Below are 25,243 nucleotides of genomic sequence, written 5' to 3'. Positions count from 1 at the left end.
CACTCCATGTTTGAACACAAGTCCTCTTTGTTTGCAGTTGAAGGTATGATATCGTTGATATTCGATACGGTCCAAGGACCACTCTCATTTAGGCCACGTGAAGTGGTATCCATGACAAGTATGGAGAGCAGCGGTAACGGCGGAGGTCACTCAAGTGCTCCATCTGTCACAGTGAAGCTCCCAGAGAGGCAAGCAGTACACCTCACTCTACTACAAGTTACTCAAGAACGGTCGCGCAACAAGACCCATATAAGCTGCTGTGGAACACGATCAAACGCATTGTCTGGGTCGGGGAATGCCAGGAGTAATAGTGACTTATCCTTTTCTCGATGTTTCTCCAGAAGCATACTGGCCGCAAATTTCACATAAGAAGTACTGACTCCTTTTACAAAACCGTACTGTTTGAAGTCTATTTAGACAATGTTTCTCAGCCTCCAGCCAAGAATCCTTTCAAATATTTTCATCACGTGCGGAAGAAGCGAACCGGTCGATAGTTTGAGCAGCTTTCTTGGTCAGTCTTGTTGTTAGATTAGGGCAATGCTATGCTGGTTGCCCAGTCGTAAGCATGGCCGTCATCCACCATGGCATTGAAGAAGTTAGCCAGTCGGCCATTCAGCGACGTCAATAAATATTTCGTTCAGCTTCAAAATATCTGCTCTTAAATCAACTGGGCATGGTGCGTTCGAGTTCTTCACACACTTTATAGTATGGATGGCTGCATCAGAAGTGATGTGGCTTACTGGTCCCGAGGAAGGCACGTCCTGTGAAATTGTATTATTATACATTTTAAATTTCTTCGAAATACTGTTGCGACTTTTCCAGGGTATGGTTTCTGTCCGACAGTTGGCCACATTCCTTCTTCTTGACACAGGTGAAGTGCATGATGATATCTCACATTCCCTAACACTTCTCTTAGTGTAGAGATCTTCGAAGTGCTCAGCCTCGGTCTCAGTAACAGCTTTCTTTGTAGCTCGTCTCTTTGCAACAAATCTTCCCTGATGTCTTTGGTTTTGTTAGCGTGCTTGTGGGATTTTCTCTTCTCCTGTACTTTTTCCTGGACTTGCTCATCCCATGTTCATAACTGCTTATTTATTGTGCGTCGGCCTACCTCTGTTGTACCTAAGGTAGTCCTCTCAGCTTTGGCAACAAAACCATGGAGGGCTGTCCAAATGGCATGGACAGAGCCTGAAATGGCTGATGGAAATTTGATGTTGTTGATAATAGCTACCTTGTAATCCCGTATATTACACCATTTGGTCTCCTCGAAGGCCTTCTGATCTGCATGTCAGAGAGCAAATGTTTATGATGCGGAGCAAGGCAGTCGGATAGTATTATTTCCAAGATTTTTACAGCTTTGACGTTGTGTTCCCCAACAAGGATGGAGTGTATCTGACTCTTGTGGTCACCATGGTACATGTGATGATATGGCCCGTACTTTACTTGAAATATCTGTTACTGATGACGAGATCATTAGCTTCACCGAAGTCAAGGACTCGCCGGCTGTCATCATTTTGTACACCAATACCACCGCCTCCATGGCTGTCGTAGCACTTTTGTATGCATCCATCATTCACACTCAGATCGCCACAGAGAATAAGGAAGTCCTCAGGGAGCATGCCGATATTTGGACTTGTAGCTCCAGCTTTCCCTTCCTCATCACCGCCAGTTTTCAGAGAATGGGCTGAGAATATGCACAGGTAGTATGTTGTAGTGTTTATGATGATGGACATTATGACGTAGATACAGCGATGTAATTAAATACAGGGTGTAACAGAAAAGTACGGCACAAATTGCTTTATTTCCATGTTATACCTCATTGTCTCCAACTCATTAATCATGGGAAACAGACAAGAACAGAACGTACGAGCATAGCACATGCAACTATTTCTCACAGGAGTTGTTCAATATGTCCTCCGTGAGCTTTAATACATGCTAGCCAAGGTCGTACTGTTCACTGGAACAGATGATGTTTCCTGTAAACAAGCAATGACGTAAGTCGCATGGCAAGAGGGCCATGTAAAACAAAACAAAACACTGGCAGTGCACCTACGATAATGACACCGTTATCAGACGTAACGAAGAATGCATGTTTAATGAGTTTGAGAAAATGAGGTTTAACATGGGAAAAAGATTTTCCGGACCCATGTTCATATAACATAATTTCTTCGTCTACATGTGGGGAATGTGTCCTGCAAATTGTGTCGTACATTTTTGTTACATTCTGTATAATAACAACACTACTATCACCGACTGCACTCACATAGACTAACATATATATTTTCACGCAAAATAAATACATAGTCAACACTTGAAACATATACACAATAATTTACAGTTGATCTGCGAATGACTTATGTATATATATATATATTGGCTAGGATTATAAATAATTCCGCTTTCCTACAACATAGTAGTACTACAAGATACCTGGAAGATTCTTTAATAAAATCGGAAAGTCCTGGTAAGTTCATGTTCTAGAATTATCGTGAAGCAAATTTGTCACTGTGGCATATGACCTTATGATACCTACAAACATGTCCGACTCGTTGGCTGAATGGTCAGCGTACTGGCCTTCAGTTCAGAGGGTCCCGGGTTCGATTCCCGGCCGGGTCGGGGATTTTAACCTTCATTGGTTAATTCCCATGGCCCAGGGGCTGGGTGTTTGTGCTGTCCCCAACATCCCTGCAACTCACACACCACACATAACACTACCCTCCACCACAATAACACGCAGTTACCTACACATGGCAGATGCCGCCCACCCTCATCGGAGGGTCTGCCTTACAAGGGCTGCACTCGGCTAGAAATAGCCATACGAAATTATTACCTACAAACATCTAGAATAGCATACATGTCTTTGTAATATGAAGATTCCAGACCTCACTTACATTAACAGACGCATCACTGGGGGTGTTCCTGAGGAACTTGCGTAACGCGGACGGTTATTTACAGTGATAAACATGATGTTACCTTAACCTAGCTTCCATATAACCTGAAGGTTCCTGAATGACCGAACACATCAAGAATTATCGAAAATAGCCTAACATATAATACATGAACTATATACACATGATTAAGCTGAAGAAATGACCTAGCCTACATGAAAAATTGTTTTCAATTATACGCATAACCTAACTTGCGTCAGTGAAACGATCGTAGTATCGATGGACCTCGGAGGAATGGCTACGGAGGTCAACATTTACAACAGTACCTATCCCACTGCTTTTAGATGTCCCTTTACAAATGAGCTTATATCCATCTCCAATATCAGGATACTTCCACCCTTTCCATTGCGTCAGTAAATCTGCCAATTCACGGTTGCGCCCAGTCAAGATATCCTCTTTTAGTGAAGTAACATGCAGTTGTGTTGTTTAGGCTATCTTCTTTAGCCGGCTCCACCCTTGAACCGGTAGTTCTTGCTCACTTGTCACAGCAGTCAGGGGTGGTCGTCGCGCGTCGATTCCAGGATAGGCCTTAGCGCCTGTACCTTTCCTTTTTACATATCGATCCATCAGGTTGCGATAGATATTGACTGACAAACTTGCCATCCGACCCTGACATCGGTTACAATCAAGGCCACCCGTGACATGGAGATCTGATGTCTTTTGTGGCCACTCCTCTGGGATTTAGTAATATTTCTTCTACTGAAGGCCCATAACCTTTCTGACAAGAGCGCACTCGCCCGAAGCCATTGTTTCATATATAGGGAGTCATGTTATCTTTCACCGCCCAACACTCAGCGTTGAGTCGTTGACTGTACGGCTATTCCACTCCGCAGCAGGACGAACCTGGCCAAACAGAATCTTTATGCACATTATAATTACATTATATATCGTTATGCCTTTCAGTGTTCAGCCTGTATGCCTCTTCAGATGAACCAACCGTTTTTTCTCCACAATCTCCTGCTTCTAACTAGCTCTCCCCTCACTTTTGCTTCTACGCTTTTAAACAATTAATGCCCACGCACACCTGAATGACGCAATGAGGATCATCACTGGGGCTGTCACATAAACCCCACCAAGTCTTCCTGTACTATAAAATACCGCTCCTCCGAACATCAAAAGGAAAGCATCCAAAGCACTTTTTTTGAAGAGTCTGGACAGATTTGAACCAGACACATTGGTGCTCGGTCGAAGTGAGCGATATTCGAACAGTGAAAACATGTCCAAAATATAACTTGAACATTTTCTACACTACACGGAAAGCCGGAGAATCATGGATACAATTTTTGGCTTAGAAGACGAAGCGAGTTCATATCCACAATTCTAAGCTTTTCCGTCTAGCGGAGGAAATGCGCGAGTGTCCGTAATAGAGTACAGCAGTGCAGAGGTTCAATCAAGTATTTTTCGTGGAGAAGAAGAATGCAATATAGATAGAATGAAGCAAAAAGCACATTAATGAACAGACATAGGTTTGGGTACATTCCCTGTGCGGTGAAAGGAAAAGTACAAAATTTTGTACCTCTACAATTTATCACATATCAAAAACAAATTTTAAACACAAGCACATATTAACATGATATAGTCCTACAAAAATTTGGAGTTGATTAGCTAATTGGTTGCAAAGTTATTGACAAATCATTTTTATTTTTATACCGGTATGTTAAAATGCAAACTCGTAACCCCATCCCGAATTTGTGCAGCTATTTTCAGGAACACCCCCATTGGAGGTGAGTTTCATATACTATTTAAACCACAAATATTCTCCAAGAATTTTCTGGTGAATCTGACAAGAATTCTATGCCAAGGAGCATTCTATGCATGAGAAAGAGGTGAAGAAGTTTTAAGGTAGACAAAAGCAATTGAAAGTTTTAAGAAACCTACCTGCTATAAAACTTCCTTGGACTGTTAATTAGGTCTACCTCCCTCAGATGTCTTTCTCCTCTTACGCCCAGCATAGGCCAACTGCAAGATAAATATATTCCCGTGATATTATTGAAATTGTCGTCCGAAAGAACTTTGAATCTAATTTTGTGTGACAGCGAGTGAGAAGTAGCCGTGGGCTTGCTCTATATACGCCGTACCACTACACTTTAAATCCGGCATTTAGAGCTTTGAAAATGGCGGTAGAGAAGAACTGATAACGGGATTTGAAAGAGACTTATTTGAAAGGTAAACAATAAATAATCGATTTTTGGTCAAAATTAGCAACATATCAGTCATGACACCCCAGGAGGAATTCCCAGCTGAACAAAGGGAAAAAAGGTTAGTATCCCTTACTGACCGTGTACGCACAATTGTGCTGGTTCGTATTTTATTTATGTCTGAGCTTATTTGACGTTGTCTTGGCACTAGAACGGACTGCAGTGCTTGTGCGGGACACGTAGCATGTACTTCAGTTGTTTTTATTTAGTACTTGACCACCAGGGGGAAGGAAGAAGAGTTTAAAAATACAGTTCGTTAGCAATATGGCGGGAAGCAGTAATGCCTAAAGTAAGTATTTATTTATTGCATTCACATTAATCTAGAAGCTTTACTGAATATCAGAATATAATCTATGAAGTGCGTAGATTTGTAGCAAACGTAAATTGTGAAGTTTCAACATCGTACGTAATACCGTGAGGTTTTGAATGTTGATACGCACAAATGTGCGGGCTAGGTTTCCTTAAGGGCCCCATACACGCGCAGACTTAGTCGGAGGTAAGTCTGCACAAACCAGTCTCTTCAGACATGTCTCTGTGTGTATGGCCGATAAGTCTGCCGACAAAAAGTCTGCAGGCAAGTCTCTGACATTCTAGCGCTGCTTGAATTCAGCCGGAGACTTTGCGACGAAAGCGCCATCTCAGAGTTGCGGCAGAAAATGTAAATGTGGTAACCTACAAATATGAAAACTGAAATTTATTTTTGCGCGTCTTTTTCGTGCAGAGCGCTAAATTGTGTCCAGATAACAACTCATCTTCTATACCGACTACCGGTATCTAATTAATTTCGATCCGCATACATTTTTCAACCATCCGAAGCCCATAATCTTAAACAGAAAACAGCTGAGCGTGACGTACCGTATTCAGCTTCCTCGGTAAATAGTCATTTAGTCTGAGCGTGTGTGGGCAACTGCATACTTCCGACTTACCTCCCGGAGGCAAGTCCGTGCAGGTAAGTGTTCCAGAAGTCTGCGCGTGTATGGGGCCCTTTACAGCCAATGCATGCAGGAGTGCTGGGTGCTGTCGCAAAAAGGACCGAGGAAGAAAAACTCGTACTCTACATGAGAAATGTAATGTATGAGATTTTAACTGTTTAAAATCGTTCCACACTGTAAAATAGAACATTTGATCATGTACATGTGCATATTCACATGTACTGAGATGATTTTTTTTATTTTTTTATTTTTTTGCAAGTAGTGAATGAAATCCTGACACGCACAATTGTGTGGGTTCTGTTTTTCAGCCAATAGTTCTTATTTTGTAAAATAAACTGTAAAAGCATGTATTTGAGAGCATTTTAGTAAGTTTTTGACGTTTTGACACCTCTAGATTTCATTCAGGTCTGACGACAAGCTGCTGCTGCCAAAAGGGCAGTAATAGCAAAACTCCTCCTCAGTGTAGAAAATGTAACATTTACTTGTGTTTGAACGAAGATTTAATTGTTTTAAATTATTCCCCACTAGAAAATAGAACATTTGATCAGGTACATATGTATATTCACATGCACTGAGGTAATTTTTCTTTTTTGTAAGTAGTGAAGTAAGTCCTGACACGCACAATTGTGCGGGTGCTTTTTTTCAGATGTTAATTTTTATTTTGTAGAATAAAGTAAAAATATATGTATTTAAGAGCATTTTAGTCAGTTTTTGACGTACAAACAAAAATTCACACCGCCAGTTTTCTTTCAGATATTCATTCGATTGTTAAATATGCTACCTTTGTTGTTGACAATTGCTGCACATATCCCAGTATTGGCATGCTCTCTAGCGATCAGAAGCAACCTCAATAATGTCAAAATACTTATTATAACATTTTAAAATAAAATATTCAAAATATCCCGCCTTTTTAACCGTATATCACTGTTTCCCTCATAAATTCCCTCCTTATAAGAATTTTCATACTTTTTCTTTTTAAAAGTGTGTATCAAATCTCCTCCTACAAAATAAACCTCCATCACTAACATGGGCTGTGATTTAGATATTTTTGTCGAGTTTTCATTGCGAGCACCTGAAAATATTAATATTTTTGTAGATACATATAATATATAAAATCTAATATAAATCCTATTGATCTGAATGAGGTACAGATTGTAGTAAAACATTATGGCAGGAAACCCTGAAAGAATCATAATTATCTGTGAAACAGTAACAGAGTTATGAAGAAAACCGTGATATATTGTTAAAAAGGCGGGAAATTTCGAACATTTTATTTGAAAATGTTATAATTAGAATTTTGACAGTATTGAAGTTGCTTCTGATTGCTAGCAAGCATGCCAATACTGGGATATGTGCAACATTTGTCAACAACATTTGTACATATATAACAATCGAATGAATATTGGACTATTCCTCCGTGTTAAGCTGGGTAAGTAAGGAGAAATTGAAGTAACTTAAATTGAATCTAGCAAAGAAGGCAGCCAAGGATAACATGATGGCAAGCATAGTTGGAAGTCATACAAATATTAGTGAAAAATGGAGGGGTATGTATAGGTATTTTAAGGCAGAAAGAGGTTCCAAGAAGGACATTCCAGGAATAATTAATGAACAAGGGGAGTATGTACGAGTGTGAGGATCTTCAAAAGGCAGAAGTATTCAGTCATCAGTATGTAAATATTGTTGGTTATAAGGATAATGTCCAGATAGAGGAGGAGACTAATGCTAAAGAAGTATTAAAATTAACATATGTAACAAAGACATGTACAATAAGGTACAACAGTTGAAAACTAGAAAAGCGGCTGGAATTGATAAGATTTCTCGGGATATACTAAAGACAATGGGTTGGGATATAGTACCATATTGGAAGTACTTATTTGATTATTTTTTGTTTGAAGGAGCTATACCAGATGAATGGAGAGTTGCTATAGTAGCCCCAGTGTATAAAGGAAAGGGTGATAGACATAAAGCCGAAAATACAGTATTAGACATGTTTGCGAAATTAATAACTGGTTCGATAGAAGGCAGTTCGGTTTTAGGAAAGGTTATTCCACTGAAGCTCAACTTGTAGGATTCCAGCAAGTTATAGCAGATATCTTGGATTCGGGAGGCCAAATGGACTGTATCGCGATTGACCTGTCCAAAGCATTTGATAGGGTTGATCATGGGAGATTACTGGCAAAAATGAGTGCAATTTGACTAGACAAAGGAGTGACTGAATGGGTTGCTATATTTTTGGAAAATAGATCTCACAGAAATAGAGTAGGCGAAGCTTTATCTGATCCTGTAGTAATTAAGAGGGGAATTCCTTAAAGCAGTATATTGGACCTTTGTGCTTTCTTATATATATAAAGGATACGAGTAAACAAGTGAAATCAGAGGTGAGGCTTTTTGCGGATGATGTTATTCTGTATAGAGTAATAAATATGTTACAGGATTGTGAGCAACTGCAAAATGACCTCGATAATGTTGTGAGAAGGACAGCAGGCAATGGCATGTTGATAAACGGGGTTAAAACTCAGGTTGTGAGATTCACAAATAGAAAAATCCTTTCAGTTTTAATTACTGTGTTGATGGGGTGAAAGTTCCTCGTGGGGATCATTGTAAGTATCTAGGTGTTAATATAAGGAAAGATCTTCATTGGGGTAATCACATAAATATGATTGTAAATAAAGGGTACAGATCTCTGGAGATGGTTATGAGGGTGTTTACGGGTTGTAGTAAGGATGTAACGGAGAGGGCATATAAGTCTCTGGTAAGACCCCAACTAGAGTATGGTTCCAGTGTATGCGACTCTCACTAGGATTACTTGATTCAAGAACTGGAAAAAATACAAAGAAAAGCAGCCCGGTTTGTTCTGGGTGATTTACGACAAACAAGTAGCGTTACAAAAATGTTTCAAAGTTTGGGCTGGGAAGACTTGGGAGAAATAAGACAAGCTGCTCGAGTAAGTGGTATGTTCCGAGCTGTCAGCGGAGAGATGGCGTGGAATGCCGTTAGTAGACGAATAAGTTTGAGTAGCGTCTTTAAAAGTAGGAAAGATGACAATATGAAGATAAAGTTGGAATTCAAGAGGACAAATTGGGGCTGGCGTGGAATGACATTAGAAGACGAATACGTTTGAGTGGCGTCTTTACAAGTAGGAAAGATGGCAATATGAAGATAAGGTTGGAATTCAAGAGGACAAATTGGGGCAAATATACATTTATAGGAAGGGGAGTTAGGGATTGAAGTAACTTACCAAGGGAGATGTTCAATTAATTTCCATTTTTTTGAAATCATTTATGAAGAGACTAGGAAAAACCAGAGATAGGGAATCTGACACCCGGGAGACTGCCCTAAAGTCAGTATTTTAAGAACGCCTACGTGACTAAATTCCGGCACCTTGGCGTTTCCGGAAACCGTAAAGGTAGGTAGTGGGACGTAAAGCCAATAACATTATGATTTATTATAGAAATATCGACGTTACGAGAATTTCACGTTTGTTGGGCTGCATAAAACAAAATTAGTAGGCGTAAGAGAGTCACCCGGTATATGTATGAGTGTTTATTCTAATTTACGGCATGAAACTGAAAATCCACAGCCTGTTTCCTGTCATTCGACCGAGTCAGTAATGGAATGAATGAATGAATGAATGAATGAATGAACGAATGAATGAATGAATGAATGAAGGAAGGAAGGAAGGAAGGAAGGAAGGAAGGAAGGAAGGAAGGAAGCCCCATCTAGCGGCGAGGATAGAAAACTTGCCGGCTGCCAAAGCCTGTCGCACTCCTCGGGGGCAATGATAAAAATTACTGACACATGAAATGAAAAGGTTAATCGAAAATGTTGCTGGAGTGAGAGATGACAGGGAAAACTAGAGTACCCTGAGAAAAACCTGTCCCGCCTCGGCATTGTCCAGCACAAATCTCACAGTCAGTGACCGCGATTTGAACCACGGTATCCAGCGGTGAGAGGCCGACGAGCTGCCGCCTGAGCTACGGAGACTCAAGAATTAAATTAGATCGATAAAACAGACATTATCAATTTATATGATAGTCTTTTCTTGTGTTACTGATACCGAGCTCGATAGCTGCAGTCGCTTAGAGGCGGCCAGTATCCAGTAATCTGGAGATCATGGGTTCGAGCCCCACTGTCGGCAGCCCTGAAGATGGTTTTCCGTGGTTTCCCATTTTCACACCAGGCAAATGCCGGGGTTGTACCTTAATTAAGGCCACGGCCGCTTCCTTCCAATTCCTAGGCCCTTCCTATCCCATCGTCGCCGTAAGACATATCTGTGTCGGTGCGACGTAAAGCAAATAGCAAAAAAAAATTGTGTTACTGATAAGTATGATCTTTAGATTTTTCACCTCATTTAATCTTATAGACAGTACTCTGATGTTTCTTTCTCCTCGTTGATATTGTAAATAATAAGAGGTGCTTATCGCACACAGCTTGGTTTCTTCGCCCACCCCATCTGCAGCACAGAGGGTGACTACCCCGCCGTGGTGCGGCAGATCGCCGATAACATCAGTAAGGCTGATGGACTGACCCGCTCGCGACTGCCCTACTTCAGCAACGAGATGGTGGACTACGTAAGAGGTACGAATGCACTTTGTTGTGAACACGAGCTTGGGATGGATAACTGGATACTTTCATGGATTTATATTGCCAACTATAACTTGTCGATTTTGCTAGTCATTGTTTCCCAAAACTACGTGTCTGGTTCAATAAGTTAGGTGTAAAATCAATGATTCCGATCAGGTGGGTTAAAATACGACCATCTACGTACTTTCAATGAAAGGAAATATTGACGCGGCATGGTAACACCAGCCTCGTAGCTGATCGCTGTTTTGAGTTCTAGACTGGGACCTATGTACTAATACTGTATGGGGAATAGCTTCATTGCGGTAATCATATTAAAGAGGTTCTTAAGAAAGGCTACAGATCTCTTCATAGTTATGAGAGTAAATAGTGGTTGTAGTAAGGATGTAAAAGAGAGGGCAAATAAGTCTATGATAAGACCTCAATTAACGTGTGGTTCCACACAAGGATTACATTATATGAGAACTGGACAAGATCCAAAACAAAGCAGCGCGATTTGTTTTTGGCGATTCCTGACAAAGAGTAGTGTTACGAAAATGTTGCAAGGTTGGGGCTGGGAAGACTAGGGAGTAAAGAGATGAGCTGGCGGACTAAGTGGTATGTTCTGAGCTGTCAGTGGAGAGATGGCGTGATATGGCATTGGTAGACAAATACGTTCGAGAGGCGTCTTTAAAATTAGGAAATACCACAATATGAAGGTAAAGTTGGTTTTCAAGATGACAAATTAGGGCAAATATTCATTTATAGGAAGGGAAGTTAGGGATGGAAATAATTTGCCATCCATCCATCCATCCATCCATCCAAGTTCTATTTTCTAGAAATATAGCCATCAATTCAGTAACTTTTTTCTAGTTCAATTGCAATCACATTTTCTAGTAGTCTCCCATGTTCTACCCTATCAGATGCATGAGATGTGTTAATCGTGATACAGTCTATTTGACCTCGTCAATCCAAGATATCTGCTATACCTTGCTGGAATCCTACAAGTTGAGCATCAGTGGAATGACCTTTCCTAAATCCAAACTGCCTTCTATCGAACCAGTTATTAATTTTGCAAACATGTCTAACATAATAAGAAAGAATGCTTTCACAAAGCTTACATGCAGTGCATGTCAATCTGACTGGCTTGTAATTTTCAGCTTTTTGGCTATCACCCTTTACTTTACACACAGGGGCTACAATGGCAACTCTCCATTCATTTGGTATAGCTCCTTCATGCAAGAAATAATCAAATAATTACTTAAGTACTTAAGATGTGGTATTATATCACAACCCATTGTCTGTAGTATACCCCCTGAAATCTTATCAATTCTAGTTTTTAACTTTTGTATCTTATTGTAAATATCGTTGTTATCACAGTTAAATTTCAATACTTCTTTAGTACCCGAGGGGCTGCCTGTCCGAGGCGGTAAAGGCGTGCTCGGTTCTCCCGAAAGGACGTGGGTTCGAATCCCCGTCAGGAAGTCGTAAAATTTAAGAAACGAGATTTCCACTTCCGGAGGTGCACATTGCTCTGAGGTTCACTCAGCCTACACCAAAAATGAGTACCTGGTTAATTCCTTGGTGCAAAGGCGGGCGGGCGTAGAGCTAACCACTTTACCCCATCAAGTGCCGAGGTTACGGATAGTGGAAGCCTTTACGTTCCACCCCTCCGAGGGCTTTCGTGGCCTGTACGGGGATGACTTTGCCTTTTGCTTTAGTACCCGTCACATTCTCTACCTGAACATTATCATTGAAATGAACAATCTTTACATAATTCTGGCTGAATACATCTGCCTTCTCGCGTACACACTCCCCTTGTTGATTAATGTTTCCTAGAATGTCCTTCCTAGAACTTAGTTCTGCCTTTCAGTACCTATAAATATCCTTCCATTTCTCAGTAACATTTGTATGACCGCTAATTTGGCTTGCCGTCACGTCATATTTTGCTGACTTCTTTGCTAGATTGAATTTACTAGTAAATTCCTTCAATTTCTCCTTATTTCCACAGCCGTGTCTAACTCTATTTTTTCATTCTGCACCTTATTCTTCTTAGTCCCTTCACCTGTCTGTTATAGTACAGTGCGTCTTTGCCATTCCTTGTCAGCTTTAAAGGTACATACTGTGCCCTTTACACGGCACCCAATGCGGTGGTCTTCTTCTTGACATATGCGCCGGCTACTCCTGCAAATAATGACATATTTAAAAAAATACCTACTGCCTCATGTAGACTCTTCTCCTCAGGGGTGGTGCGTTCTTGGATCCCTCGGGTTGATGGGCCACACGTCGATCGGGGGTGAGGAAATGAAAGATGGGGTAAACTAAACTATTAAATGACGGTACCCAAAGATTGAATTGAAATTTAAATAAAGAAAATGATTTATTTAACAAATTTTGCAAAGTGTAAAATGAAAGTAAAATGGTTTAAAATAATATGAAATGAAATTAAAATTTAAAACAATTAAAAGATCTGCATTACAATAAGTTAATTATCTGCCTTAATAAATTTCGACTGAAGGTCACTTAAATTTAAATATTCTGGATTACATCGAACCACAGTCTCCATGACAACGACGTGACCACATTCAAAACACTGGTCAAAAATACAGCCTCATTTGAATAAATGATTTACAATACCTTGGAAAATGTCCTCTCGAATAAATTTGAATAATTAATTAGTTAATTAGTTAATTTGTCAAATTGACATTGACTTTGAGGTGTCTATCAAATATTTAACCCATATTCAAATTCAGTTGGGAAACACCCAACTCTAAAATAATAATAGAATGCACTAACCATGTGTAACAATAAAAGAAGAGAGAAAAACCATGAACATGGTAATTTAACCGTTATATAACCTTTGCCACATACTTAAACTACGAGTGGCTGAAAACAAGAAAATTTATTGAACCAAAAACCTGCGTGCTACCATCACTCATTTAATTAGTTAAACCTTACTTATTTAACTGTGATAGTCTGGACGCTTAAAATACTTAAATTAATTAGCCCAAGTGCCTCAAGTTTACTTCTTAAATGAAAGCGATCCCTTTACATCGTTAACTTTACCTAGTTTGCCGCTGCCTGCATTTTCATTGCGAATGCATATTTGTGTGGTACCAACTCTAGATGTAGGCAGATTCCATCTTATTTATGTAACTGATCTGTGGCACTTGTGATACAACTGCCTATTAAAGATCGCTTCATTTGCCTAACTGAAATGTAGTGGATTTCTAAGGCTTGGTGATTACTAACTGTCTTCTGGTGTGAGCATACCAGTACTATGGTTTTGACTATGAACTAATCGATAATCTATTACCCTAACACATGAAATCTTATTTACATAAATGAACATGTCAATGGAGAAACACTGCTCCCAAGAAATAATGAAATAAAAATATCCTGACTACAACTATTTTATTTACATAAATTAAATACAAACACTATTCACGTATCATCAGATTCTAAAATAATACGGTGACCAAATATATGCAAAGAAAGGATATTGTAACAAAATCCAGATCCCAAAAATCGCAGCCTAATAGAATTTTAAAATTAAAAAAATGTGCAATATCGAAATATAAAATATTACCCCCACACTGATTCAAGTAGCAAAATTATGTGAATTTGATGGCAATCTTCTAACATCAGACGAAAAATGTCTGGACATGACACTATTCAATCTTTACGGACGATAATTATTGGTCTTACATGTCATCAATGATTATACATGACTGTCGAAACACACATTGATCGGTCGCTCTGTTCACGATTCACCTCGGACTCTAACTTGCATATTTTCCGAGCATCTATTTTCCCTGGAAACTATTTGAAACAAAACAGGCTTTTCACCTACAACCATCACACATGTCGTCCCATATTTAACATTCTCGGTTAAATTATTCATCTCTCAATTCTATTTATTCATCAATATTCTCGACGTAGTAACTCATAGTACGGCCTCGCTCGTATCAGGCGGGCGAAATAACTGTGTCGTTTACATATCCATTTTTACGACATTATTCATGACATGGTCCAAATGTCACATTTTCCATTTTTCCACGCAGATCATTAGGGATATTACTATTACTTTGCTCGTTATTTTGATCATCTACCGTTTCACATATTATGAAATATCAGAGCTAACTTATCAATGGCTTCCTGTCACTAATTATTTAACTGAAATAACGAGATTGCCTCTCAAAAACACGGCTATCGAAATGTGTAACCACGTTTACATAAAGAAATTAAATTTTGCGTATCAACCATATCGTCGCGAAATACAAAGTATGAGAGCTACCGGAAACTGTCATCTGAATAATGATTACATAACATGACATAATAAACTGGATGCGCTAATAGCAAAACTAAAAATTTAAACTAACATGGCGGCATCTACAAAATCAAAACGTCAACAAAATAACATTCATTACCATAGTTGTTATTATTATTATTATGATCATCTCTTTAAAATCTGCACGACACTGTATGTAAATTTCTTAGTAAAATAGGATTCTCATATGTCAAAATGACTTACTTTAAAATGATCCAGAAATAATATGAAAAACATTTACTTAAGGAAACTACGCAAATAACACTCGCTAACACTTATTTATTATTATTATTATTATTATTATTATTATTATTATTATTATTATTATTATTATTATTATTACGATCCTAATTTTTATAATTACTATAATTGTGACACTATGGCATTTATATTCCGAGTCGTCAAATATAATTGTCGTAGTCTCACGTTTAACCCAAAAATGAAAATAATATCAAACTACAATTAATACCATCCGACACGTGAATTATTTACAATCCTATCTAAAATTCTAAACTACATTTTTGATCATCGATTGTTCATAGTCCTACATATTTACATATTTATATTCTGCTCATTTACCTTATTTGTGCTGGAGGCAGGTCGGATCACCCTCCGGCCTCCGTCATGATGAATTTAGTACTCCATCTTCAAGCTGATGTGGTTATCCGAGATGTCACACGCACAAACTTGATGCATTTTTACGATAGCGTTGCACACGTCCACATTTATATCAGCACTCGCATTTTAACACTCCTATGAAGATTATTCAATGACACTGCATTGAGCATCTGACGTGAAGTTGAAAGTCTGGACTCCGCTACCTGCCTAGCCTCCTACTGTCGTCTCTCTCACCCCTCTCAGTTTGTTTGTGTAAAGGATTATTGGTTATTCACCTACTCTGACCATAACACTGGACTCAAGATCTTAGTGCCGCAGCATTCCACTAGCGAAAACAGATTCCTTCTCCCTGTAACTGGCTTGACTAATTCTGCTCTCAAATATCTCACTTACAATAGTAGTACTATGAGAGTGTGGAAAAATTTAAATGTAATGTTCCCGATGATATGTGGAGAATTTTTATAATAATCGTCCTCCAAAATATGACTTTTCCACGAAATATACAAGCTACACATAAACTAGGGAAAATGTTATGCAGCTACGTGTTACGAAGAGATTCATTGTTCATCTCGGTCCTAGCGCGTTACAAGTTCATTCAAGACAAGTGTTGAGAATATAACTATCATTGTCATTTGTTAATTTAATTGCCTGAATATCCCTGCATAAACTAAAGTTGAATAAAAGTTTGTCAAAGTGTTCATTTCGGCTAAGATATTACTCACACAAGTAAATACATTACTCACTCGGATGCCAACAACTGTCTCTTATCGCGTTCCGTAGAGTCGCCTCCGTACATTTACGTTCTCCCGCAAGACTGTCGGTTCGGACAAGAGCAAATTCTTACACGACTGAAGATTCTTACAAGACTGATGATTCACCACACTGGTGTCGTTGGTTTTGTAAACTGTCCTCCCCCCACTTCGAAAATAGTTCTGTGGAAGGGATGTGGCGTAATAATCCTGCACTTGGGACCGATTTACCATACGTCCGTAGATTAGAATTTTAGGAAATGTGTTCTAAACATTCCTAATTTTGGTCCGATTTACGTGTTACACTGCGTTACGAGAAACGATCACAGGTTAATTTATATGATGGCACGCGTCACTGGCTCTATTTTCTGCAAGAGTATGGCACCTTCGCGCCATGACTGTTCATTTCCTGGGCGATACCACTCTTCCATGTAAAATTGAAAATTTCTCACACATTTGCACTGATAAATCCTCAAATATTGTTTGGAAGTCAGGACACAATCTTTCACAGCTACTTAGGGCACCAAATCGCGAAATACTAGCTGTAGATTCCCGCTTTGACAAGACATTAAAATTTGAAATTTTTTGATTGGCTGAGACGTTCGCGCTCTTAGTAGCTTGGATTCTTCCATTTTCTGCTAAGGGATGACGGGCATTATTCGTTTCTCTGTCGCACATCTAGGTAGGGCAGATTCCGATGTGCGGATTCACGTGGGAACTGGATAGAATGTTTCCACCTCTCGTCGGCATCATAAACATAATTGGACGTACCACTCAGGCCAGCTACTTCCTGTTCGTGCCTTAAGACGTATTCTGTGGATATATTTCCAGTCTGAACGGCGCCTGAATGTTGCTTTGTGAGACTGCAAGCTTTTCCCAGCCTGCTGCAGTATTCCCATATGCGAATTATTAAATATTTAATTTATGCATCTACTATACACATTCGCTTATGGGTGCAATACCACTTTTAACATTCCACAAAAATTGTTTTAAACCCATCCCACCGTCTGTATACGTTTTTATTTACCGTTTTCCACCGATCAGTTTTCGCAAGCCGGCGCAATTGTTTTACTCGCTGCTGGCCTCGTCCACGTTATCGTCGCTGTGCCGTGAATTTTATAACTTGCTGGCATTTTTTCAAACCTAATGCCGCCGGGGTGGGAAAATACCGTTACAAATGGCCCGTGCTGGTTTCTGAAACATTAGTGTACAGGAAGTTTAATTCTTTTGATTGATTACATTTTGTAGTCACACATGAAGTAGTTATTATTATTATCATTATTATTATTATTATTATTATTATTGTTACCGTGTTTTTGTGGTAGTTATGCGTGAAAGAAGGTGCGGGGTGGTGAATAGGTCTCAGGCTACGAAATTAAAGTGAATTTAAATTTTAACAAGGTTATATTTTCTTTTCAAAATCAAGAAATAACAAACATGGCAGGTACAGAGTAGCAAGGCAACAAAAGTACAATTACAGTATTTACAGGATTTGGGCTTCGAGCCCCGCGATCACAATCCTTGAGCAATTAGCTCAGTTTTACCCCAAACACAAGTGTCAACAGAGGGGCAGAGAACCCCATTCATGCCTAGGAGCACTTGCTCCAAAATACACAGTAAGGCCTCCTTGAGGCGCGCAGAAAACAAAATTTTCAGAAAAAGAGCAACTTGCTCTCAAAATTCAGGCCTGTCAAAGGCCCCACCTAATTCCACTTTCAAACTGTCCTTTCAGGACATATACGCAGGGGTAAAATACCCAACCTACTGAGGTCTGTTAAATGACAAGAAGGTTAATTACATGACCTCTAAAATAACAATTTGAGAGGAGGCGATCTGCACTCCTAATACACTTGTTTTTAAAACCTAATCTGGCTCTAGGCCACTAATGCAAGGGCTAATCCCATACTACAGAGGTGACTTTAGAAAAGAACAATTTGCTTTACGTTAACGAAGAATAGGTTGAGAAAAATAAGTTCACCTCAAAACAATATGATTGGGAGCTCGAGAGGGTTAAGCACTCTCTATCCCGATATGCAGTTTAAAAGATGGAATAGATACAAGTTTCTTTACATTTTAAGGAAGGTTACATAATGGAAAAACTTCGGACCCGCCCCGAGAGTTAAACTGCTGAGCAAGCAAGAAAAGAAGTAATTAATCGGCCATTACCTGGTTGTTGACTGCCGCCGAAGAAAGAGGCGCTTCCCGCCCCCTGCTATGTACTTTACACACGAAAAGATGGAACAGAAGTGGCCCGGAGACCCTAAAATCAGCAGTTTATATACTCTCGCGGAAAGTTCGAGGCGTTAGGGGAATGAGAACACCCTCCCACAAACTCTTTATTGGGTAGGATACAGCAACATATTCAAGTTGGGGGAAGATACATCCGATTGGTCAGAAATTAATGAAAGAAATTCGGGATTGGCTAAATTTAAAACAAGGGGAAAGAAAGGGTTAATATTGCCAACTTAAACAATGACAGAAGGAAATTTAACAAAGAACAAACTTTTGAAATTAAATTTTCTCCAAAAGAACAGTTCTTTTTCTTCGCACTAGGGTGCACTATTGTAGTTCTTCAGTAGTGTCCTCTAGAAGAGAAAGTTCACACTTCTTACTACCGGTAAAACAAAAATACATCAAAAGTGGCACAGTTCAAAAACTCCAAACTTTCCAAGTAGTGACATCTTCCGAGAAACTTGAAAATTAATACCGTCGATAAAGTTCAGACTTCCTCCAGCAGAGGAGTTTCAATTGGCGCACATTTTAAATTAGCGGCGTGGAGGTGTACCGCCCGGTACAATTATTATTATTATTATTATTATTATTATTATTATTATTATTATTATTATTATTATTATTATTATTATTATTATTATTATTATTTTCTGTTTAGGGACAATAAAGACCACGTTAAATAACTGTTAACCGGGGGAGTTGGCCGTGCGCGTAGAGGCGCGCGGCTGTGAGCTTGCATCCGGGAGATAGTAGGTTCGAATCCCACTATCGGCAGCCCTGAAAATGGTTTTCCGTGGTTTCCCATTTTCACATCAGGCAAATGCTGGGGCTGTACCAAAATTAAGGCCACGGCCGCTTCCTTACAACTCATAGGCCTTTCCTATCCCATCGTTGCCATAAGACCTATCTGCGTCGGTGCGACGTAAAGCCCCTAGGAAAGAAAGAACTGTTACGCATTGAGGAAGACCTTTTTACTGCCCAGAATCACTACGTTCTTTCCTTAGCGGCCTGGCGTGTTTCCATCGTCCAACCACTGTTCTGCTTTTGTTTTTCATGGAAGCCCTTGAAATTGTTGATTTGTCACTGGTACTGTGTTGGATTTGAGATGTTCTCTCGCCTTAGTCCAGCCTTGTTGAAGTCCTTCTTCACCTCCTGGAACCACTTGTCAGAAACTTTAGGTCTGATATCAAGTATATGAAATATTTGTGTTTTTTTTAATCGCTTTTCATCCATTATGAAGAGGTGTCCATAGCATTTCAGTCTTCTTTTCTTGGCTACACAGATTTCTGAACTTTGACGAGTACCATTGAGGGTAGCAAGTTAACTGAAAATAGTCAGTCGTTCATTTGTCCGATACAGTTCTTCACGTTCCCTTAACCTATATTGTCCATTAACATATTTGGACCCATTATCTTGCGAAAAATTTTTCTCTCAACCTTCTCACAGTCTTGTAGGCTAGCCTTCCTAGTGATTCAAAGGTACTCACTGACATACAGATTTTCCGTTTAATCACAAAGAATGAAATATCATATGGCTTTTAGTGCCGGGAGTGTCCGAGGACAAGTTCGGCTCGCCAGATCCAGGTCTTTTTATTTGACTCCAGTAGGTGACCTGCGTTATGGGGATGAAATTATGATGAAGATGACACATACAGTACACCCAGCCCCCGTGCTAGCGAAATTAACCAATGATGGTTAAAATTTCCGACCCTGCTGGGAATTGAACCCGGAACCCCTGTGACCAAACGCCAGGACGCTAACCATTTAGCTATGGAGCCGGACGTTTCAATCACAGTGTTGTAGTGCCAGATCTTCGGCTGTAATGAGGTTTCTTTCTTCTTATCAAGGTTTTGATACATTCTAGTTAGTAAATTGCCACATAGGAAGTAATATGAATATCTTAAGGTTAATAATCTTTTGCAACATGTGAAATTTCCCTACCTGAAGAAAGAAAGAAAGAAAGAAAGAAACCAGCACATTACGAGGTAACGCGTAGTTAGCGTAACGAATTCCTTCAGCCATTACTCTTTGTTTTCTAGAGTAGGATCACCTTTTACATACATAGGCAAAACATATTTAACCGTAAACAACTTGATTTACATCCTGTTACGCCCCACTAAATACTTTTAATGTTTTCGGTGAAGCCGCGGAGGCGGAGTTATGTCTAGCAGCAATTGTGTACACGCCAGTGAATCTACCCACACGAGACTGGCGTATTTGGACGGATTCAAATACCACTGGTTGAATGTTGGTGATGATTATTGCTTTAGGAGAAAGAACAACCGGGCAACCGTCCTCTGTTAACACTATTAAGAAGGAAAATTGATGTGGACCGAAACTTCGAATGATGAAGGTGCTCGCTCACTTCTATGTTTCATGTTTGAGAGATCGCATCTCTAACATCGGGAAGACTTTCTTCTAGTTTGTCCGGAAGATGTGCGAACTTTTCTAACAAGGGAAGGGCGCGTACCAGGAGATCTTACGTAAACTTTGCACACACGTTAAATGAGCCAAAAATAACACACACAAAAAAAATCTTTCGAAAATTAACTCATGCGAACTATACAGAAAGCAAGTTCGCACGTTTAAAATTGGCGCGCTTGGCTATACAGGGCTACGGCTCATGCCGGGTTCACTCGCCGAGGGCCGCTACACTTATCATTTATATTCCATCAGTAACCGCGTAGCACGTCCTCAAAATGGTGTAGCGGGATTAAGAAAATATAATTCCTGCATTGATTGTGAGTCAATAAATGTATAATATAACTTCGTGTGACTATGTCTAGCCGAGTGCAACCCTTGTAAGGCAGACCCTCCGATGAGGGTGGGCGACATCTTCCATGTGTAGGTAACTGCGTGTTATTGTGGTGGAGGATAGTGTTATGTGTGGTGTGTGAGTTTCAGGGATGTTGTGGACAGCACAAACACCCAGTCCCCGAGCCATTGGAATTAACCAATGAAGGTTAAAATCCCCAACCCGGCCAGAAATCAATCCCGGGACCCTCTGAACCGAAGGCCAGTACGCTGACCATTCAGACAACGAGTCGAACGTAAATAAAGGTAATAGAATAAGATTGTTACGGTGAAAATAAAAGTTAATCAGCATAACAAGGGTCCGACTCCATGGTTGAATGTTTAGCGTGCTGGCCTTTGGTCAAGAGAGTCCCGGGTTTCATTCCCGGCCGAGTCGGGGATTTTAACCTTCATTGGTTAATTCCGATGGCTCGGGGTCTGGGTATGTATGACGTCTTCAGCATTAGAATTCATCACAGGTAGGGCTCCATCCTCATAGACGCGCAGGTGGCCTATGCGGCGTCGACTTCAAAGGACCAGCACGTTTAGGAGGCCACACGCCGTTATTAGCATAACAAGGAACGTTGCACGCGAAAGCAAGTTACTCTACATAGTTTCCGCAACAATGATGCGCTAGGTAGAACTGTTGAAAGCACAAAGCGCTTCTACACCAACCACACCGAACGAAGCGACATATCACATGTTCCATATTTTTCTTCCAACGCAAAAATAACTTTGCCTATGTTGATATTCTTTTAAAAAACAACAGCTTGTCCCATACAACGACTATACAGTACGCGAAACTTTTAGTGTTACCTGGGCTTGCTAGTGCTGAATCGGTAGAGCTCGGTTATCTTCGAGATTCGTATTGGCAACCTATGAAACACAAACTATGAATCGACCATGCATCGCCGTGAGACATCTGGCGTACACTTTACGTACTAGTAATGTTGTTGTTTACACAGCACAGCCAAAATATAGAATTCATGCTAGGAACAAGATTCGCATCGAGAAATGTTATATAATATTAGCTGTTACCCACGGCTTCACTCGCGAGGATTTAGCAAGTTGATAAAAATTACTTGTTCCTCGGTACTGCACTAAGACATTATCTGAAAATCCCTAAAGTACTAAAAACTGCATTTCATTTACCCCAGAACCTCTTTGCAAACCACGTTTTTAGCATTGCTTTTTGGGGCTAAGATGACCGGGCTACAGGCAGAGCTAAATCTGGAACATGTGAGATGGAACTCTACATGTGAGAAACAGTCCTCTCTTAAGTCGAAAATAAAGGTTTTCTTTATTTCTAAAAGAGATTCCAAATACCAATTTTCTCGTCTGTAACATCTTGGTTTTTTTTTAGATGTAAATATCCTCATAAAGAGAATTAAACTCCTTTTTAGTTATTTTCGATCTCCAGCTTAAGTTGACTTTCCAAAAACAAAAAAGTACGTGTTTCTTTTTTAAAGAGGATTACAAATACCAATTTCACGTCTGTAACATGTTACGTTTATGAGATATACTGTAGGTATACTCATTTTAAAAACTGCCCCACTCCTTGGCTGAGTGGTCAGCGTTGAGATCTTCGGTTCACAGGGTTCCGGGCTCGATTGCGGGCTAGGTCAGGGATTTTAATCGCTTGTGATTAATTCATCTGGTTCAGGGACAGGTTATTTGTGGTTGTCCCCAACACTCTCCCCTTCATATTTACTCAACACACCACATTACCAACCACAACAGGAACACGCAATAGTAATTATATATCTACACACACACGCGCGCGCGCGCGCGCACGCACGGGGTTGACCTCAAGAAGGGCATCCAGCCGTAAAACAGCGTCAAATCCACACGTGCGACGCAGTTCGCACCGAGAGACCTCACAGGTGTGTGAAAAGCGGTAGAAGAAGAAGATACTCATTTTAAACATTCACTCGCTTTTGTATTGTTTCAACTCCTTAAGTTGATTTTCCAAATAAAGTGTGTTTATTAATTTTTAAAGGAGATTCCAAGTATCAGTTTTAACGTCTGTAACATCTTCAGTTTCTGAGATATACGTATCATCATATAAAGAATTCAACTTCTTCCTCACAACTTTTCAACCCCCTCCCCTTTCCCCCAACTACTTAAATGGATTTTCTGAAAACAAAAATTTGTGCCCTTTTATTTTTAAAGGAGATTCCAAATACCAATTTTTATGTCTGTAATATGTTAGGTTTTTGTGAAATATTGTAGACTAGCAAATATACCCGTGCTTCGCTACGGTATTATTTCATTGTATTCGAAGATCGAAGTAAATACTGCACATGCAGTAAATAAGATTGTTTTGAAATTGCATATCTCTTAGCGTTATCCGAGAAACAGGATGGGGAGGTCCCTATACGTTGTTTCCAATGTAAAGTGTTTGTTACGTATTTATGATGGTAACGGCTGGCTCAATGCCTGCTGCCATTCACAATCAAGTTGGGATGTTTACATTATAATTGCAGGCCCCATTGCCTACTGCGCGGTCACAATCGATTTGGGGAGTTTTCATTACAATGGCAACCCCCTTTCCTACTTCCAGAAAGATAACAGTTGAGAAGTTTCTATTATAATGGCAGGCAACTACCCTACTATCAGTCGAAATTGAGTAGTGCAGTTATCATTATAATGTCAGGTCACTTTTTCCTCTTGCCAGCCAGCTTACTGCCAGTCACACCAAGTTGGTGAGTTTCCATCAAAATAGCAGGATACTATGCCTAATGCCAGTTACATTTTAGATGAGGACATTTCTTTATAATGGCGGTCACCCTGGTCTACAGCCAAACACAACCGGGTAAGGGAGTTTTAAACAAAACTGCATGCTCCCTTGCCTTCTGCAAGACAAATCGAGAAGTGAACTATTCATTACAATGGTAGGCCTTCCTTACTAATGCCAGTTACACCGGAGTTGGAGAAGGACCCCATTCCTACTGTCAGTCAAAGTCGGTGTAGGGAGTACTGATTACAATAGCAGACACACCCTTTATCGATCGCTACAAATCGACATCAGTGAATATATATAGATCGACATACGAAAGTATATGCGTGTTTACAATATTGCAGACCTTCATTTACAGATTAAATGCTGCTAAACGTACGTCATATCGACAAAGGATTGTACCATAAGACGCCGGATTTAGTGGCCTAAATGGCTGGCCCTATGATATTTCATCTATTGGGTCAGATTGAGTTAGAAACGTTGAACAGGGTAAAGTTTTTGTAAGATTATCTCACATTGCATTACCTTTCGGATAATTATGTTACAGCTACATACATGGCATTTGGCTCACATATGGCTACTAGCTGGGCCAATTTTCGTGAAGAGTTTGATGATTATGTATTTACTATAAATGATGCGTGTGAAAAGTCCAAATTTAATGAACATCGATTAATAGAGAAAAATCAAACGTAAAAGGGATACAGATACGACAAAAGTCATAAGACCGAATTGAACGGAGATTGTGCAATTCGTTATGTGATAGGACTTCCCGAAGGTCTGCACCATCATTAAATTTGCCTCCATATTTCGATATTCTTCGAGGACAAAAAGTGAAAAATTTAAAGAAGTTTTCCGTCCGTTACAGGCTAAAACGTATAATTTTTTCAAATTTGATTTTTTTCTTCATCTGGCAGATTATGCCGCGATCTGGATTTTGGTCGAGGAGGGTAAAAATTAGGACTTTCAGGAAACTAAACCAAAATAATAATAATAATAATAATAATAATAATAATAATAATAATAATAATAATAATAATATGCAGATGGTCGTTTATTACCCCTTAAACGGGTAGCTGTGCGAAAATTTCGCCAAAATAGTCAATGTAGAGGCACACAGTCGTTACGATTTTATAGATAGATAAGGAAT

The 25,243-nt window shown here is 39.7% G+C and overlaps 1 protein-coding gene across 2 annotated transcripts in view; it reads left to right on the top strand.

The window, feature by feature from the left end:
* LOC136863261 (myrosinase 1) overlaps window positions 1-25,243 on the top strand; it is a 209,232-nt gene that overhangs the window by 139,111 nt on the left and 44,878 nt on the right. For both annotated transcript variants that reach the window (XM_067139647.2, XM_068225644.1), the window contains exon 8: window positions 10,506-10,653. In XM_067139647.2, the coding sequence (XP_066995748.2) occupies window positions 10,506-10,653 (148 nt within the window). The remainder of the gene's footprint in view (window positions 1-10,505; window positions 10,654-25,243) is intronic.

Source organism: Anabrus simplex, chromosome 1, assembly GCF_040414725.1.
Source record: "Anabrus simplex isolate iqAnaSimp1 chromosome 1, ASM4041472v1, whole genome shotgun sequence".
Lineage (NCBI taxonomy): Eukaryota > Metazoa > Arthropoda > Insecta > Orthoptera > Tettigoniidae > Anabrus > Anabrus simplex.
This window is presented reverse-complemented; position numbering and strand designations above follow the sequence as displayed.